At 41.1% G+C, this 19,007-nt stretch overlaps 1 protein-coding gene across 2 annotated transcripts in view; it reads right to left on the bottom strand.

The window, feature by feature from the left end:
- ttll10 (tubulin tyrosine ligase-like family, member 10) overlaps nt 1-17,367 on the bottom strand; it is a 28,290-nt gene extending 10,923 nt beyond the window's left edge. Inside the window, exons 1-6 of one of the 2 annotated variants that reach the window (XM_061736656.1) lie at nt 17,141-17,367; nt 4,640-4,739; nt 2,554-2,799; nt 2,129-2,291; nt 1,871-1,989; nt 1,614-1,734 (exon numbers count right to left, since the gene is read on the bottom strand). In XM_061736656.1, the coding sequence (XP_061592640.1) occupies nt 1,614-1,734; nt 1,871-1,989; nt 2,129-2,291; nt 2,554-2,799; nt 4,640-4,739; nt 17,141-17,359 (968 nt within the window). In that variant the 5' untranslated portion in view covers nt 17,360-17,367. Of the gene's footprint in view, nt 1-1,613; nt 1,735-1,870; nt 1,990-2,128; nt 2,292-2,553; nt 2,800-4,639; nt 4,740-17,140 lie in introns of those variants that run through there. The other variant, XM_061736657.1, reaches the window with a different exon arrangement.
- Between the last annotated feature and the right edge of the window lie 1,640 nt (nt 17,368-19,007).

Genomic DNA, 19,007 nt, shown 5'->3' with positions numbered 1-19,007 from the left:
GCAACATGAATGTACACTTACGAAGAAAAGGGAGTCTGTACAAGGGAGTTGGACAAATACTTGGCCCCTCTGCTAAAAGTATGACGTCTTGATGACCTTTTACTTAGGAAAGACTTAGCTCTGGCCCTGGAGGGATGCTGTTCACTGGAATGATCATTTAAGTATAACCTGTACTCTCTCTGTGTGTTCAGATTCTATTTTTCCTGTTCTGTTCTTCCTTTAATTATCTAAATCAGACCTTTAAAAAGGCTTGGAAAGGAAGGGAAATGGTTATGTACCACTCCGGTAGATTATTGACTCACAAAATTGCTCAATGTGTATCAAGTATGATGAGGGAGCCTGATATTTCTGATGACGCAATTTGACTGCTTGTGTTGATTAGTGATTTCCTAACATTTGTAACGTGCCTGAAAGTCTGAGATGAATCCTTGAAACATCACACAACAGAGAAGCTGTTGGTGGGTGTGGATTCTGAGTCAGAGGTTTCCATGGTGATGGATTCTGAGTGACAAATCAGGCGCTCTCACACGCAAACGGGGTTCCCATGGTGATGTTGAGACATATTCAGTCAGAGTTGGTCTGAAATGTCACTTTGTCTCAAACTGCCACTATTTAAAGAGAACTAAAGAGAAGCCATAACCCCAAATTTATTCAATTTTATTCATTTATTTTTGGCAGTGTGAGCACTGCAAGGCATTCCTACATACGCCAGTGTGACATTGGAGTTTGGGGAGGAAAAACTGCAGAAAAAGCTGCTTTTGTTTTGGTTTTTATAAGCAACTCTATCATTTGGAGGTTTCTAATTAAAAAATAAAAACCGCTAGCCTGTTGCCTTTGAGAATTATATCATGAAAGGACACTTCCCTTGTTTCGATGAAGAATTGACGTCTCTGAGCTCAAGAGGAGGTTAAAGAAAAAGCTTGTTCTTTTCCATTTTTATTGGCTGTTAATTTCTGTTTGAGTTCTTACCTATACAGGACTGTCTCAGAAAATTAGAATATTGTGATTTTCTGTAATGCAATTACAAAAACAAAAATGTCATACATTCTGGATTCATTACAAATCAACTGAAATATTGCAAGCCTTTTATTATTTTAATATTGCTGATCATGGCTTACAGCTTAAGAAAACTCAAATATCCTATCTCAAAAAATTTGATATATATTAATATTCTGGGAATCTTAATCTTAAATTGTAAACCATAATCAGCAATATTAAAATAATAAAAGGCTTGCAATATTTCAGTTGATTTGTAATGAATCCAGAATGTATGACATTTTTGTTTTTTTAATTGCATTACAGAAAATAAAGAACTTTATCACAATATTCAAATTTTCTGAGACAGTCCTGTAAATGACATATTTTTCTCCTTTTTTTCCAGAAATTGTACAACAGATGTGTAAGGAAAGCGATACGACACAGGGACAAGCCAGTCGTTATCAGACTAATCATGACCATACAAAGCTTTTCATCCCCACTACCATCTAAGATTGCACGTGTACAACAATCCACAAACGGCTATGTATTATATCAGTTTGCTTACAGTATAAACTCTGAAGAAGAAATACATTTCCAAGACAGAAAAAAAAAAGAAAATCCGCCACCCAGTGTACCTGCGTCCCTGACCGTGTTTGACTTTGCTGCTAACTCGCTCGTACTCCCGCAGACTGCTGAGGAGGCCGATCTTCGTGGTGAGCACCGCGTTGTTGGGGATTTGATAAACCAACTGTTTACCTGGATTTGAATATTAAAATGTTAAAAAAAAAGTCATAATTTTGATTTCAAATGTTTGTTTGTATGCTTTAGTTTTTTTCTTTTTAGAAGGTTGTCGTTCTCGGGGGAAAAAAGAAAGTGGAAGAAAACAGGGTACCTTCTCTGAAGCTGCTGTAGGTGGCTGATGATTTGATCTCACACCACTTGAGCCTGAAGTCCTCCCTGTGCTTGTTGTGAATCCTCTTCCACCCTCTGCTCTCGCAGTACCTGCTCACTCTAAAGGAAATTAAAAACATCCCAAACCGGAGGTGAAGGTTCAAATGTAAAACTGGGAAAGGAAGGGACATCTTTTTGTTTGAACGTTTTTCTTGAATGTTTCTAATCCAATACACTGATTTCCCACTTTTCAACGTACATTTCTTCTCCGTTGGCTCCTCCGATGAAGAAGAAGATCCCAGGCCCCCGAGGTTCTTCTACCGACTTCTCCCTGTTCTTTTCCAGGATGGAGGAAGTCCGCAAGGCTCGTTGTTTGGAACTCTTGAGTTGACGCTCCGCACAGCGAGTACCTGACATTTTTACTGAAAATACACAAAAGTACATATCTTTATAATGTATTTATGTTTATACAATACTGAGGTAAAAAAAAATATTAAAAACATGTCTGTGGCTATCCTAAGATACTATATATATATATATATATATATATATATATATATATATATATATATATATATATATATATATATATATATATATATAAAAATATGATGAAGGGTGACAGTGTGATCAGAAACTGGAAAGATTTGTCCTCTCACATCCCTGACTTCCCTGCACACACACCTGGCCTTCCACATAGTCTCTTCTCGTTGACAGATAAGCAGGAAAATGTTATCGTCTCCTCCCTCTGGACCTGCTGTCTTCCACCTTCTGCTCTTACTTCCTGTGTGCTGCTGTGGTCAGGTGACACGGGCGGCTCCATCCCTGGCCCCTCCCTTCTCTGGTTTCCTGCTAGCTTCATTTCCATAGGAAACCTCCATCTCCTCTCTTCCTGGCCGCCTCTCCACCTCCTCCGCCGTTTTGCCGTCACTGTAAGGATCTCTGCAGCACTCAGCATGTGACATGACTCAACCTAATGCTGCTGCAGATCACTGGAACTATTATTATGAGTCTGTTCTGCATAACAATGTCATGATTAAAAGAACTGATATATAGTTGTTTGTACTTCTGACTTGTCATCACTTTTTTACTTTTTTCTTTCTTCATGCAGACATTGGTGTATGTAGCCTGTATATAGATGCTAGACATACATATTCAACTGGCTCTGAAGAGTGGCTGTGTTTGGGAAGATCATACAGAGCTGTAGATTTCGAAAGATTTGTCCTCCCAAACTCCTCAGCTATGTGTTCACTCACACCACAAACAAGATCAGAAAACATGCCTGTGTAGTTTATATTTATTAAATGACACATATAATTTACAACTACATAACAAAAAATGCAGGATATTAATTTTGATCACTTACTTTGCAAAAAAATTTATACTTTTATTTTGGAAGAACAATTCCCCTCCATCTTATAAGACTTTCATAGATCAACTCACAGCATTTATACCATTAGAAAAACTAACATTGGAAAAATATAACCATGGCCATCTTTTTCAAGAATTTTGGTTCCCATTATTTTCTGGTTTAGAGAACTTCATTGTACGCTGATTGCTGTTTTATTGCTGTCATTTACTTTATGTATCTTATGTATCTGTAGGTATTCAAGTTTTGATGCACCTACTGTTACTTACTGATGTTATTTTCCATATTTTTTATTTATTTATTTATTTATTTTTTCCCAGTTTATTTATTTAGATTTATTTATTTATTTATTTCGTGTGTATGTTTTTGTGTTTTTTGTGGGGGGGGTGGGGGTTGTACGCAAGATTTGGCATGTGCGCACAAAAGAAAATTGTAAGACCTACTGTCATTAAGGATGTTTCTGATTGCCTTTCTTTTGTGAAATAAAAAGATATTGAAAAAAAAAAAAAGAAAACACGCCTTTGTCTCAGCGGAGGACGCAGGAGGAATGATCAGTCCACTCTTGGTAATCTCTTAGGGATCAAAAAGCTCCAACTTCTCCAATTAAAGTCTGTAATTTTCCTAATTTTTCTTTGTTTGTTTTTCCAGGTCTCTATTTATTAATAAGATTTCTCATCTATTTATAAGGCTTGTTTGCTTTTCTCACATGTAGATCAATGCCCACTTCAATAGCTACCAACATGGCCGTGCTGTGGCACAGTTCAAAGGTAATTCCCAGACCCTATTCTGCTTGTGCTGTTTTCAGTTCATAAAATACATTATAATGCCTCTTGGTCTCCTGCATTTGGGTCCTCCACAGTCCACTCCCAACATGTTTCTTGTTTGCAGATGACAGGATCACATTTTAAAGCTTGTTAGAGTAAATAAACAAGTGGATGGCAGCGACAAATACTAATATTAAGTAAGAAAGGCAAAGGAAATGCACGCCTGCTTGTTGTTCCCGGTAATAATGTAAACTGGTTTTTCTTTAGTCTGGTTTGCAGCAGTAGCTTAATTTGATGAGATGAGGAATGCTGAGTAAGAAGAAGTTATTAATGGTTCGAGTGGCTTTCTTGAGTTTTTTAGTAAAAGTGGTTCTCGCGATGCCTTCATCTCACCGCTGCAGCTCTCACATAAGATGCAGCAGAGATCACAGCTCTGAGAGAACGGCAGAATAATCCTGAATCACAGAGAGCTTCAGCAGCAGCGCTGGAAAAGGCTGATAAGTCCAGCAGCTTAGTGATGCTTCTATTTCAAACATAAAATCAGCGTCACACAGACACGTAAACATCAGAATCAGCATATCAGAAGCTGCACCAGGTCGGAGTGGTGCTTTTTTACCAGGGAGGGGCATGGGCTGACCTGCAGCTCCAGCGTCGCCGTAGACAGCCAGACTCCAGTCAAAATGCTTCTCATCCCTTTTTTCCTTTTTCTGTCTCGTGCACTCGAGCTTGGAGTCCCACTGCAAGACGAGAAAAATATACTCACAAACTTAACAGGGGTGAAAGTCCGTCCACAAGATTTTCCCTTGAAAGTTAGTGTATAACAAAGAGAGCAAACCCACTTCACCGAGGTCAACACTCACTGGTTACCGGGGAAATAGGAATCTTAGCAACAGTTGCCGGTTTTGGTTTGAATCTTACAGCAACCTGGAGCTCAAGACAAACTCACAACTGACGATTATGCATCACTCAGCCACACGACCTCTAAAGTTTAGCTTCATTCAATATTAACCAGCTGCAAGCCTCTGTTGTGTGAAACACACGGTAATATGAGAAGAGGGTGTCAATCAAGATGGATTTGCACGTTTCTCAGGGTGCTTAATGTTGGTAGAAGATACGGACAGTTTCAACTGCCTCAGCAGCACACATTTCCCCCAAAAAGTTACAAATAAGTAAAATAAAAAAGCGACAAATACGACATGTGTAATTGCAGATACTGAATACTAGAATCTGTTTTTTATTGAATTGTAACAGTCAGTGTCTATAACTTGTGGTGAAACTCAAAGTGAATAATTTATTGAATCAATAATTCATCTTGAGGATCCATTTTTGTTTCATGCAGAAGTCATTAATCAACGTCTAGTGTCAAATCCAGCAGCCGCTACGCAGTTGAGCAACGTAGTATTTGTCTGCTGGCGTGGTAAATCCATTAATCACCTTCTGTCTCAGTGATTTGAGGAGACACCCAGGTCTGGTAACGGCTGGCAATTATGCATAATCTCCCCCCTTCCTCCAAACAGCCTGATAATTGACAGGAGTGGGTTCCTCAGACCCAGCGGCCCTGCCCAGGTATAATTATACAACTGTAAAGTAACCACGAACGACGCATGCACAAAAAAAGTCTAAACCCTCGGTGTAAGCTCTTCCAAAGTAGAGCACATTAGCAACAATTTCAGTGAAAGATTGGTGAAGATGAGGAAGAATCCTGACTATTTGTCAAGAGGTTCAGTCAATAACTTTCTTGTAATGACTTTAAGGGTGTAGAGATGATGTTATTCATCTATTTATTAATGTGAATAAGCTTTTTGTTAAAGCAATTGAAATGTAAGCTCAACATGTTCATGTTAAACTGTTGCTTAAGTGACGAAATGATCACAAAAAAATACTTGCCTCAATCCCCTTTACCTTAATCTCCCAGCTGCCTGTGAGCCTGTGATTGTGAGCCCGTGTAGCACCGGGTCTAAAAGCTCAGGTGTGTTTTTACTTGTGCAAACCATAATGAAATGTAGTTCTCCTTTTAATCCAGGAGTCTGAATAGTTTTTTTTTTTTTTTTTTTTTTGTTTCACATATGCAGCTTTAAATGCCTGAGAGCGAAACAGCTGAGGTGCGAGAGACCTGCAGGACAGAGACGCAGGTCCAGCCGAAACTACCTCAGTTATTAAAGCCGGCCTCCCGTATTCCTTTTAAGAGAGCTTTGTGTGGAGCCAGTGTCGGCCACACCTTGATAAAGAGCCGCCATCTGATAGACACGCTGAGCAAAGTGCTGCGTAGGTGGACAAAGAGAACAGGCTTGTTTTACAGCCCCGTCAACCTCGTGCTCCACCATCTGCCAAGAGGCTGTGTGCGTTTGTCTGCGTTAAGAAAATATATGTGAATAAACATGCACTTGTGCAAATATAGGTTCCTTTATTTGGCTAGCATTTTTTACTATTACTGGAAGCTTGCACCATTGTGAACCCCACCAAACGCCCGGTGACAGGTGGCTCCAACAACCCCACCCCACACACACACACACACACACACACACACACACACACACACAAGCACGCACACACACACACACACACACACACACAAGCACGCACACACACATCGTACAAAACAATAGGCAGGATGTATATTTTAAATTTTAAAATTACTGAACAACTTCCCTATTCTGATTTGGCCACCTGTTAACCAAGAATAAAGAAATAGAATAGAATAGAATAGAATAGAAGAGAAGATAATAGAATAGAATAGAATAGAATAGAATAGAATAGAAATATATAATATAAATAGAAATGTTAGTCATTATACAAATACAGCAAAAATTTTCCTCGCCGTAAAAAGGAAGTGAGTATTTCCACAAATGTAAAGTAACATTTTCTGACAGTTCCCCCCCAAAAAACATTTATCATTACTAAACCCCTGGAAACCCCCAATAAAGATTTCTAAGGGAAAGGGATTTTCATAACATGAATTTCCAAACATTATCTATTTAAACAAGCAAAAAACGGTTTCTAACACATCCTTATATGAAAAGTCAGTGTGAGTGTATTTGTTCCTGTCTCAGGGCGGTTATATGATAAGTTGTGTGTGTATTTGGAAACTCGCCCATTCCCATGTCATCTCAACTGCCTTCAACCAGGAAGTGCTCAGCAATTACAGGGATGCAGCCTGCAGCGATGGTGTCCCTGCACAACCCATTATTTGGAGGGATTCTCCCTTGTCAAGGTTATACTGGAAGAAATGGAGTTAAGTTACGTAGTAAGAAAAGCCCGTCTCAGTAGGGCCCCTCTTTCTCCTCCTATTCATTATTTCCTTACAGAATTACACCGATTAAACCGTGGGTGGGGGTGGGGCCTGTTCCAGTTAAGGGGTGGCACCGTGTTCCCATGGGATATATCTACTCGTTTTTATCGGGAACATATCCAAGATGAAAAAAATACAGCCCTGACTAAAACGGAAACCTCAACTGAAAGTGTTATGCAAATTATTTCTTCTACACACTTGTGTGAGTCAGAGAGTGATTGTAGCTACATACCGAGGTGTCTCCGTGTCTTTTTCTTTCACTTCCACCAGGTTTTTTACGTTTTTTAATCCGGGTAGGAATTGTGCTTGTTCTCCCGGCTCTTTGTAAAGTACTGGATTGATATCACTCAGCACGTTGGTTAAAGCATGCAGGACAAATAACTTTAGATTTTTTTCAGATGGAAAATGACTCACGCATCACAGTACAAGACTTTTGCAAGAATGAGACTGGAAAGTTAAGAAAAGCTGGTAATACAGTTCAGGAGGGATGCTCTAATTTATGCAGAACTTTCAAATATACCCGACTAAGCTGCGGTTTCTTAATACAAGTGCTGAGGGTGCAGGTCACGACTCCAGACCTAAGTCTTGATTTCACAAAGGGACGTTTCAGTAAATGTATCCATAATATTATTTAAAAAAAAGTAAATATGATCCCATTAATTAGTTCCTCTTTACAAACTATGCACTTGAAACAGTTTTAAGTCGAATGTTTCTTTGTAGAGACTCAAGAATTGTTGAATTATCTTCTGTAATTTATTTATTTTCATTCATTTATTCATATTATAAAGGTCACTTTCATCACCAGATTAGCATTATTCACCTGAATACCATGTACAAGGATGTTTATCTAAGTTTCACATTTCCTTTGAATGTGTTGTTTTCTTTTGAAACTTTGGTAAACTATTTGGCCTCCATTTCCTTCCCACTGTGATACATTTCAAATGCCTGCTGTGAACAAATCAAGTGAATCCATAGAATTGAAAGTATAATTGCAGGAATTGACAAGTCATGGTTTTGTTGAATGTTCTCATGATGAAGTTGTTTCACTAGCAGTGACAAAGATTTAATAGCCAGCTTTGAGTAAAGAGCTGTTGATTAACGTCAAAAACAAATGCCGAGCTCTGTTAACGTCCCGGGACTAGCATGTGTACCTTAGCTCTGCTACATTGTCTGCCTGTCATCCTTCATTTCTAACAACAACAAAAATGCAAAACCAAATGTTCTAGAAATCTGAAGTCAAAATCAGGGGACAAGTCTAGTCAGGCAGATGTTTTGTTTCCCTGCTGCATTTACCGTTGCAACGAGCTAAAGCTCAGCTGCTGTAGCTGAAGAAGCTACACGCTAAAAACAGGAGCTTTAAACAAAACTTCAATTATATTATTATTTTAGTAATTCATAACTTTACATTAGGTAAATAAATTACCTTTTCAATCTAAATAATTAGAAATGAATTCAATATTCAATATAATTTATATGATTATTTTAAAGAGCGAGGTAGCACAGTGATTAGCTATAGCTAACATTAATATAGAGAGCAAAAATGTTTTGCTTTATATACATATGTTTTATATAAAACATATACTAATGTAATGCCTTAACAGCTAGGCAGAACTCGGATTAGGTAGCTTGCATTGGCAACAACAGAAAGCACAATATTAGATATTTTACATAATCATTTTAAAGTGCTTAGCAGAACTGTGATTTGCAAGCTACCTAGCATTAGCATCAGTCAGGTTTATATCTGTATGATTATTTATAAACTTAGGCGGCGCTGTGATTAGGTGATATGTCGGCATGTTTTCATCCGGCTGTGTTTGTCTTGCGCGTCACGTTTTTCTACAGCTATGTTCAGTTATCGCTTACAAAACTGAAAGTGAAAGATAATTACATTTTAGGTTACACAAAGGCTAACAGTCACTTTTACTTGTGAAAAGCATGTGTGAACACGTTCATGTGCTTGTGACATGCGTTTCCAGCACCGGTCCAGCAGTAGGCCCTATAAAGTATTAATTCATTACAAGGTTGCCATCTTAACATGTTTTGATATGGGCCATCACTGTGCTACTGAACAGAGATTAAAAAAAAAACAACTCAAATATAAAAAGCAGGTAAGTTTCCATTTTTTCTTAAAAATGAGAATGATGTTGATTTTTATGCTTGGAGCATCAAATCTAGTTAATAATACTCCGGGGTGGAACAAACACAGTACTTCTTCAAGATACGGTCCCCCCAACGGCCTCATGTGCTGCTGGACGTTGTCAAAACAAATAATCTTATTCTTAGACGAAATCTGACACAATGGTGCTTCAGCTGCTCACTTTTTCCTGTACGTCAGCACACCTGAAGGAATGCCACAACCGTTTAGTCTCTGTTGCACTCTCGTTCCACTCCAGTGACAAACCCAGCTAAGTGAATCTAACCTCTTCATCCTCAGCCACCAGTAACGCAGGAATCCGGTCTGACCGCGTTAAGCATGCTCAGACCGGTGCAGGAATCCTCTACAGGCTCTCCGCCAGCCAGGAATGTGAATAAGAGAGCTGTGATGTCATGAAGGAGGACAGTAACCCCTTACAATTAATTCTCCTTTAAAGTAGTTAGATGTGATTGTACCGGAACAATTTAACTTTGTCAGCCTTTCTTTGTTCCAACATAAACCGTAAAATTTAACTAAGGTGGTGCATATTTATATAGAATATAAATGTAGTCCTGCTTAAATGAAAACAAATGAACACAAAATTTGTTTGTGTTTGTACCTGGTGAACTATTTTCTCTGTTTTTGCAGAACCGGAGCTACTGTAGACTTAATTCATAAGAAAATAAGAGCAAAAGTATATTTTCATTTGAATTACTACTTATTACAAATACGGTTAGTAATTATAAATCAAGAGATTATATTCATGGAATGAATGAATGAATTTATTTATTTCAGACAATTACCACAAAAGTGATTGGTAAACAGTATTTACAAAAGAACAATCCCAAACAAGATATACATATTTACCAGTATTAGCTCATCATTGCAATATATATTCATATATAAATTTATACATAATAGAAAAGTTATATTAACAACATTTCCAATTGACGGAGCTCATCAAGCTTTTTGAGCATGCTGACTTCTGTAAAAAGCTGCGAATGATGTGCAAAAAAGAAGGCCTGAAACTTCCTTCGTACTTCTTACAAAATAGTGTGGTATCCCCTGATCAATAATCAACTAAAAGCCAATAAAGCGTATGTTTGGTGTACTAAAGTAAGATAGGATGAAAGAAGTGGCTATAAACTGTCTATGTTTCATTTACAGTAAATTGTGAAAGGTGTGGCCCTTTCACTATTCTGACTATGCAAATATGACCCCATAAGAAAAAAAAAAGAAATTGCTCACCCCTGCATTACAGAAAAATACACATTTTATTATTTGAAAGTTGTTTTTTGCATCGGTTTTCTATTGTGTTTACTGTTATAGTGAATAATTTTATTTCAGACCCCCGGTGTTTTATTTCTTACACATACAATGTCCATGACGATTTAAAGTCGGTCTAGACAACAATAAATACTTCTCTGATAAGAAATATTTCAGTGACTCAGGTCCCATAATTAAGACTTCAAATGCTCTCTTCATGATAAAACGCTTGGGTTTTGGCATCAAGGCTTCAGTCTAATCAATCTCCATTTATTAGGCATAAGTAGAGATATTGTGAGTGATGAACGTAACTTTGACCTCCCTGTATAGATTTAGCCCCTCTGGTTGGAAGTTGTGGAGGAGGAAGTGCTGGTGAGTTTGAAAGGTGAGACATCAGAGGGTACATTAGTGAGTACTTTTTGCTCCTTAAATAAACCTATGAAAGAGTTGAATTAATTATTTTAAATTTGAAAAGCGAACTATAATTGCTTCCCGAGAGGGGGGGGGGTCACCTAATTTTTTTATACCAAATTTGTTTATTTGAGCATCTCAAACTGAGTTTTTATTCCTATTAATATTAAAAATGCATTGTCATCAACTTTAACTTTACAATATTAAAACACTGAATAAATAAAGCTGAAAATATTTACTTCACATGCGTTATTCATATATCAGCATTCAAAACAAACGGTCAGCTTGAAGGAACATAAAACCCACCTGAGAAGTACTGGCCGTCACATAAAATATTACAAACAGGGATTTAAATTAAGGGATTTAATTTCAACAGGTTTAAACAGCTGCTTTTGTGTTTCTCTTAATCACAGTGAAAGATGACTTGATGTGAATTCTGGACAATGGTTTAAAAATTAGATTGACCCAGTGAAAGATTACATTTTTTATTTATATGCCATTTTTACTTGTGCAGAAATAGCAAAGCTCATGATGATCACACATTGTAAAAATTGTTTACACTGCTTTTAAACCACATTGTAAAAATAATCTAAACATATTTTCCTTAAAGTAAAGTGGTGTTGGACTGATGGGGGAGACCAGGAAGACCTGAGGCCTGTTATGATGGACGACTTGGTCTTTGTGTCCTGATAAAATCAGCGCAGCGTTTAACCAGTCAGCTGAAACCCTGAGCAGAAAGGCCCCAATAAACCTTAATAGCTTTAAACCTATGAATGAGTTTGTATTTTGCTCCAATGGGGAAATGTTTAATCTTTGTGCATATGTAACCATTAGTGCAGGGATTCCTGCGTGCACCGCCGGCGAAGAGCCGCTGCACCGCTGCTCAGTTTAACAGGCAGGACTACTGTGTGCCTCCACCGAGTGGGACACAATGAGGGTTTCGCTGATGGAGGGACCTCGTGGGTAAATTGAGGCATTTAAAAAGAAGCTCTGTTCTGCGGTAACCCGATCCACACCTGACTGGGGCTCGGCATTCCGGTGCGGCCGGGAGAAGGGTTTACCGTTACCAGAAGAACTGCTACAAAAGGGCCAGCGCTCCCAACATCTGAACAAATAACTAAAAAAAAAATGAATAAATACTCAAAGTGAGTCAAAGAACAAATGAAAAAACAAGAACATTTTTAAGTGAATTTTATTCATTTATTTTTAAATTACAGAACACCTTATTACAGTAAGTACATGCAATATGAAGTACAGTCTCAGATTATTGCAGTGCAGATTATTGCAGAAAACAGATTTTTAAACTGATGAACATGCCAGAACTTTCTAAAACATACATATTTTTTGAATGATATCAACCTTTTTCCAGAGAGTATTCAGGACCGTTGCTCAAAAGGAGAAACTCTGACTCGTGTCACATGGAGGGACCTACAACAAACAAACCGTCCTCCAGTGCAAGGATCATAGTTCCAGAGTTTACATCGTTCAACGGCATCATCTACGGCTTCCCCGGACTTGCCCCGTCAATATGCCGCACGTCAGATGCGCGAGAGTGAAAAGGAGGGTAAGTAAAAGAGCAGAAGGTAATGCCATTTAATGGACGGCATTACCAGACAGTATTAGACACCGAAAATTACATCTAACCATGTCTGGTAAGACGCCTATCAACAGGCTGGAAGGACGGCCTCTGACTTTTCACCTGCGCAGAGAGGAAGAGGAGAGCTGGGGGGTTGGGGGGGACAGAGCAGCGCAGAGACAGGTCGAAACGAGCAGTTCCTCTTTTTGTTGCGACCACAACTTCAGGACACACACCATAATGTACATTAAAAACCGGCCAGGCATGCAGAGAGCAGGTACAGGTATGGGTTAACAGATGAAGGGGGGGGAGCAGAGTAAGGTTGATTAGCTTCAAAAGTTTTCCCCTAATCTCTCCACGTCGTTACATTAATACAAAATATGCGACAGCACAAAAGATAAGAAAGAAAAGAAGAAAAAAAAGAGGCTGTTTCATGTTTCTGTGGCCTGGATAAAGGAGCCGGGCGAGCAAACAAAGGTGTGGCTTGATATTTGTGGGGTATATCTCCCTCCTTTAACACACACTATGATTCTAGTCGCTCAATGACTATTATTTGCTTTTCTGACGTCTGCTTTGAGGCTTTGCCCATTAAATTCACACTACAATTGTTTAGTGTGTCATCGTGTGAACTGCTTCTTCCAGTTAACGAAAACAAAACTTTAATTTCAGTTTGTTTTAGAACAAGACTCTTTTCTAAATAGGGATTGTTTGAATTTCTCTTAGTGAATAAGAGCTTTATAAATCCGTGACAGAGTCTGTTTTTTTCTTTCTTCTCTTTTTGACCACTCTCAGGTGAGCTCGTGTGTCAGTTTCAGGATGTGCCACGCAAGTATACGGCTGTGTGGACCAATCGCTGCCAAACAACACACAGACCAGCACTGTTTGGGGGAGGGAACAAGGAAATGAGGCCCTGCAGGACCGGTGGAACCATCAAACCACTGCTATTCTTTAACTTGGGTGGGGTTGCCATTGAAAAAGACAAGAGCTTGGCCTTTAATCCTGTAACTGCACAAATATCTACCTTCTCATAGGTATCTGTCTGTCTTTACATAACCTAAAGCTTTACGTGTCAACACTCCAACTATTTCTTTTTTAGTCTGATCAACACGTAAAGAGCGGCTCCTGGAAGTCCCTCCGCGGTAAAAACACAAATCAAACCAAAACGTGGAGCCAGCGGTCGCACCGGAGACACAGGGTCACCCGGGAAACATCGTTACCAGACAGTGTTAGAACAACAGTTGTACAATCCAGCACTGTCAGGTAAGATGGATCCTGGGAGCCATTTCTGGCGCTGCTGGAGCACAAGAGGCGCACTACTACAAAGCACTGCTGAAGCGGTCCGTCCGGTTTGCCGTCTGCAGGTGACGGTCATCATCATTACCAGGCAGTATTAGAGAGAGTGATGATATCCAATGCTGCCTCGTAAGATGGAGACAACCACCCAAAAGCATCTCTCATCACCCGTCTACACTACTGACAAAAAAAGGCCTGAAGGCCATGAACTGACATCAGTGCCCTCTGTAAAAAGGTTAATGAACGCTTTGAGGTGATATCTATTGAAGCATGTCAAGCTTTGAAGAGCTCTGTCTAAAATTAAGCAAGGGGGAACTCAATAACAGAGTAAATGTTCAACAAGAACTATTTTCTCAAACCTAAGCCAGGTCCCACATCTAGGACTGTCAAAAACTGCCTCGTCACTAGTAAAGGGGAAGTCCGTAAGTGGAGAACACCCCTCCATTGTGTTGGTGCTCAACCCTTGTGGGTGTCTTTTTGTTGTTGTTGGTGGCTTTTTTTCAAAGCTTAAAACTGCCACAGACAGACGACTGGGCCACAGTGGTTGTTAATGATTACCGAAACCTGTTGGGACTAGTCTCACGCTATGACACGGCGGCGAGGCTGGGAGGGCTGCTGTTCACACAATACATGGCTGTATGTAATTTCAAAAGTAGCACTATGTGTATAGCACGTCCCCCTGACGAACAACACTGCCCTCCACCCGGCGGATGGATGGCTCTGCTTTTAAATTAAGACATTCTGGTGATCAAAAAGCGAAAGAACGGAAAAAAGGTGACTTTTTTTAGGGTTTTTTTCCTGTTGTTTTTCGGTTGGTAGACCTCTCGGCCTGCTGTCTTTGTGTTTGCTGTGTGATGAAAGGCTGAAGGAATGCTGCTCGGCTCGACCCGAGCCGACAAGCGTGTGTGCAGAAGGTCAACGAAAACAGCCCTCGTTTACTGAGTAACGCGGTTCATTCACAGGTACAAGTGCGTGAAAACCTCACACCCCGCTCTGGCATTTTATCGTTTTAAACTTAAGTCTTTTTGAATCGCCCCAAACGCAAAGATTTCTCCCTCACCTTCAAGAGACATCAGATTGAGGGGGGTTGTGTGGTCTAATTTAAAAAAAAGTTGTATTAAACTGTCTTATTTAAATCGTTTCCATGTATCTTGTTTAGCAATTCAAAAGCAGAGAAAGGGGAAGGGAGCGAGGGAGAAGTGTGGGTGAAAGAAGGTGGAGGAGGAAGGTAGAGAGTGCACCTGTAACCTTACCGTCATGAAAGGTACCCCAAGGAAAGAGAGTAACAAAACCAAAAGGAAAGAGAGCATGTTAAGAGGGAGGGGGCTAAAAAAGAACGAGAGAGAGAAAAAAAAAAGAAAGGATCTTGAATTTCCAGCCCGCTGCCTGAGAACGCGGCGTCTTCCTCCCGGTCGGGCAGGCCCCCATGAAATGAGAAAGTCAAGCAGACCTGCTCTCCCAGACTCTTATTTAGTTAATCATCAGCATTATAAACCAGTGCTGCAGGCCCTCTGAGGAAGAAAAGAGGAAGAGAAAGGACAGAAGAAAGAAAGAAAGAAAAAAGAAAGAGAGAAGAAAATAAGATTAGCCCAGAAAATTCAAGTTGTGAAAAAAAACTAAAACACAACAGTACCTGGTAATAGCGGAGCATATTGTGCGTCTAACTAGACACTACGTCCTCTGTCTGTCGTCCGTTTGTCCAAATACTTCCTCTTCTGCTCACGACAAAGTAGTGCAGTTTTTGCCCATTGTTGCACGCAGTGCTCCGGGCAGAGGGAGTCTCCGCCGCTCACGGCTACCCACGCTTTTTTGCATGTTGAAAGTGAGGCGTGATCAGGTAACTCTGCCCTCTTTGCTGGAATGCGACTCTGCTGTGAAGTGAACAACCTGATAGGTAAACTGGCCTGGCCCTTAATCAATAGTCGCTGTCTTTGTAGGAAAACAATGGCGGTGGTGGGGGGGGGGGGAGGGGGGGGAACCCAAAACCTTATTTAACTCCAGGCCTTATCTCAGCGCCACCTAATTGGCCCCTCAGACGCGAGAGGGGGCAACGTGGTGAGGGCAGCGCCGAGGCCAACCGCCACGCTGCTCACCGTCTGGATAGCTGTGTCTTCAATGCACATTTAGGGATGAAGTGGGTTTATTTGATTGCTCCGCCCCTTTACCCCCCCCCCCCCACTTTGAATATTTCAAATGAAGGACTGACCTTATTTGAATCTTATTTTGCTTTCCAAATATATTAAATAATTTCTATCAATCCTTTGATTTGAAAAAAAAGGATTGCTAAATCTATTATTATAGTTTCATTAATCATTATTACTCCTGAATGATGATGCTAACTCTTTAGCATAGCGTGAAGCTGTTTAAAATGGCCCTGCGACATAATGCTGTGTCATTACCCTGAATCATACTCCGGCTCCAGCTTAACCTCTCACCCTCCGAGGCGATAAGAAGCTACACTTTCCTTTCAGTTCCTGCCTGTGAACGCTAGCAAAAGCCTAAGCCCTTCCCACGGCCGCCCGTCGAAGCCGCGCGGCGCCCTTCCCGCCCTGCGGTTGTACTCCGGCAGAGCCGGCACCGTTCATGCGGCCAGGAGCTATTCAGCCGCATGAAAGAAGCGAACAAACGATCCCCTTTCCACCAATCACCATCCTCCACCTCGCCTTGCAGTTGTCGCCGTACAGTAAGCAGCGGTCGACATTTTACCTCCGCGTCCCTCCCTCTCTCCTTCCCGGGTTTCCACATTTCTAACTCATGTTAAAACGTCTTTAAAAGCAGCCTGGAAGATGTAATATCGTACATGTTTTCAAACCGAGGGAGGAAAGTCTCTGCTGCTGAGCACAGCTCCGCCTCAACTTGCAGCCAAACCTCACAGGCAAGGGGGGGTTGGGGGGGGGGATAAGCAGACATTTTAAGTTCGATTTTCATCCTCTTGACAACAGAAAGCTCATAAAGTTCAGTCGAGCATCTATGTAAAGCCAGAAGAGGAAGTACCAATAAGTTAAATGAGAAACTAGAAAGATTATAGCACAACCCATAAAGCTTTAGACCGCAACAGGTTGTTGGAAAAAAAGTTGATATCCAAACTAACTTCTTTAACCACTATGTTATTTGTTCAAATTTATCAGCTGTAACTGTCAAGTATTTCATTTATAAAGTTGTTTCATACCGTAATGCCACGGACGTCTCCTCGTAGGGCACGTTTTAACGCCCTACATGAAGGAGTCGGCGTCTGTCTTCGTATCCTTTGACAAGTCTGGCACTTTGCCTTGACCTGCTCCAACTGGTCTATCCAGTTTAGGAATGAGCGTTGGCTCCTATTGTGTCCTCTTCTTTCTCTTTGGTTAAATGGAGGTGGAATCTGATACACGTTATTTTCGCTTCCCATCGAAACTACCTAAACCCTCCTTATACCAGCACGCAATCGCCGAGGGCTCCGCGCCGTGACCTAATTCGTTTGCCGCACATTTCCTGCATTTAGCAGGAAAGGACAAAAAAAAAAGAAAAAAAGAAGCGTCCTTTAAGTTTTTAACCGTGCTGCCGCTGAGCAAACAAGTTAGGAAGAAGAAGACAAAGAAGGAGTCACATTTGTGAGTTTACCCAGTCTCTCCCAGGTGTGGTCACCGAGCCAGAAACCCAAGACAACAGGCATCATTGTATGAGGGCTCTTGACGCCCCTTTGGCTGGTCTTCCTCTTTCCTGCTCCTGCTGAAGGACGGTCGACCTCTGGAGGGGTGGTTCAGGAAAGAAAAGGCTGTCCTTCTCAGGTAGATGTAGCTGCAGAGCCGTGAAAAAAGAGCCAAGCCCCGGAACAAAACCGACCAGGTTGAAGCGCGTCGCTTATCGTCCTCCTGCCGGAGCCAAACTTGTTTTCTTTCCCGTTGCACTCTCCTTGGCGGTGTGAGGCGGTTAAGCTCCTCAAGAAGACAGAGGCTGAATTTGTAAAGAGGTTGCTTTACATGTAGCTTGACCCCCCCCCTCTTCCTCCTTCTCTTCCCCCACAGGTGTAATTTTCAAGTCGCAGCCAATCTCCTTAGCCTCTGGCACTCACAGGTGTGTCCTCTGTGCCGTTGGTAGCCAATGGCGGTTGAGCCGAAACCCCTCTAACCCCTCCTATCATGCAACTCCCAACTCACCGGTTCGCTTACCTCAACCCTCCCCAACAGCCCCCAGGTAACTTGTTGTGTGTGTGTGTGTGTGTATGTGTGTTTTTTTTTTATGATGTCAGCTCAAGCTTCTGTGGGAACAATCTCCTCTGTTCCTATTACAACACAGACAAGTAAATCTCCATCAACTGCCGAACACACCCATCCTGCCCAAGCAAAGAAAATATGGCATGAAACCCAACAAAGTAGAGCGGCCGGGCGTTCAAATGTGCACATCTTTGAGGTATTATCATCTGTATAAACCTTTACCTCCTTCTCAAGCCTCCTATAACCTGAAATACCTGCCCTTTGCTCTTGTAACATCTCTCTTTGCCTATTGTGTGTGTGTCTGTGTGTGTGTACACCTTTCCCCCCCTCCAACAATAAACTACAGCGAGCTCAACAGGTGAACAAAGTGCAAGTTAGTAAAACCTGAAAAAGGCACAGCAGCTGTTTCGGCTCAGCTTGATGAGTAAGAGGTGAAGGAAGGAGGCCTGGTGGTGGGGGGTTATGGGGGGGGTTACGGTCCTGCAGTCCCACAGGGATCCATCTAATCCCAAGCCTGGCCAGAGCTGGGCTTGGCGCTGGACGGGGCAGTCACTTTCGGTCCTGATGTGTAATTGTCAGGATTAGTTTCTCTACAAAGAGGACAATGCCAGGGCCGTGTCCTGTTTCATCAGGGGCGTGGCACAGGCCGCTGCAGAGCTGCGCGAAGATGGGAGAGGGCTGTGAAACAAGCAGGTGTCTGTGCAGCACCGGTCCAAACTGGAAAAATATTGTTCACGTCATCCGTTTTACCGCATAGTTTGGGGATAGTTATGAAAATAAAGCTTTACACAAACCCTTTCTGCTAAAGGAACTATGATTTATGAGGTATTTCAGGCTGGGTAG

Source organism: Cololabis saira, chromosome 12 (genome assembly GCF_033807715.1).
Source record: "Cololabis saira isolate AMF1-May2022 chromosome 12, fColSai1.1, whole genome shotgun sequence".
Taxonomy (NCBI): Eukaryota; Metazoa; Chordata; class Actinopteri; order Beloniformes; family Belonidae; genus Cololabis; species Cololabis saira.
Note: the sequence above shows the minus strand (reverse complement) of the source record. Positions and strands in the feature narration are given on the sequence as shown.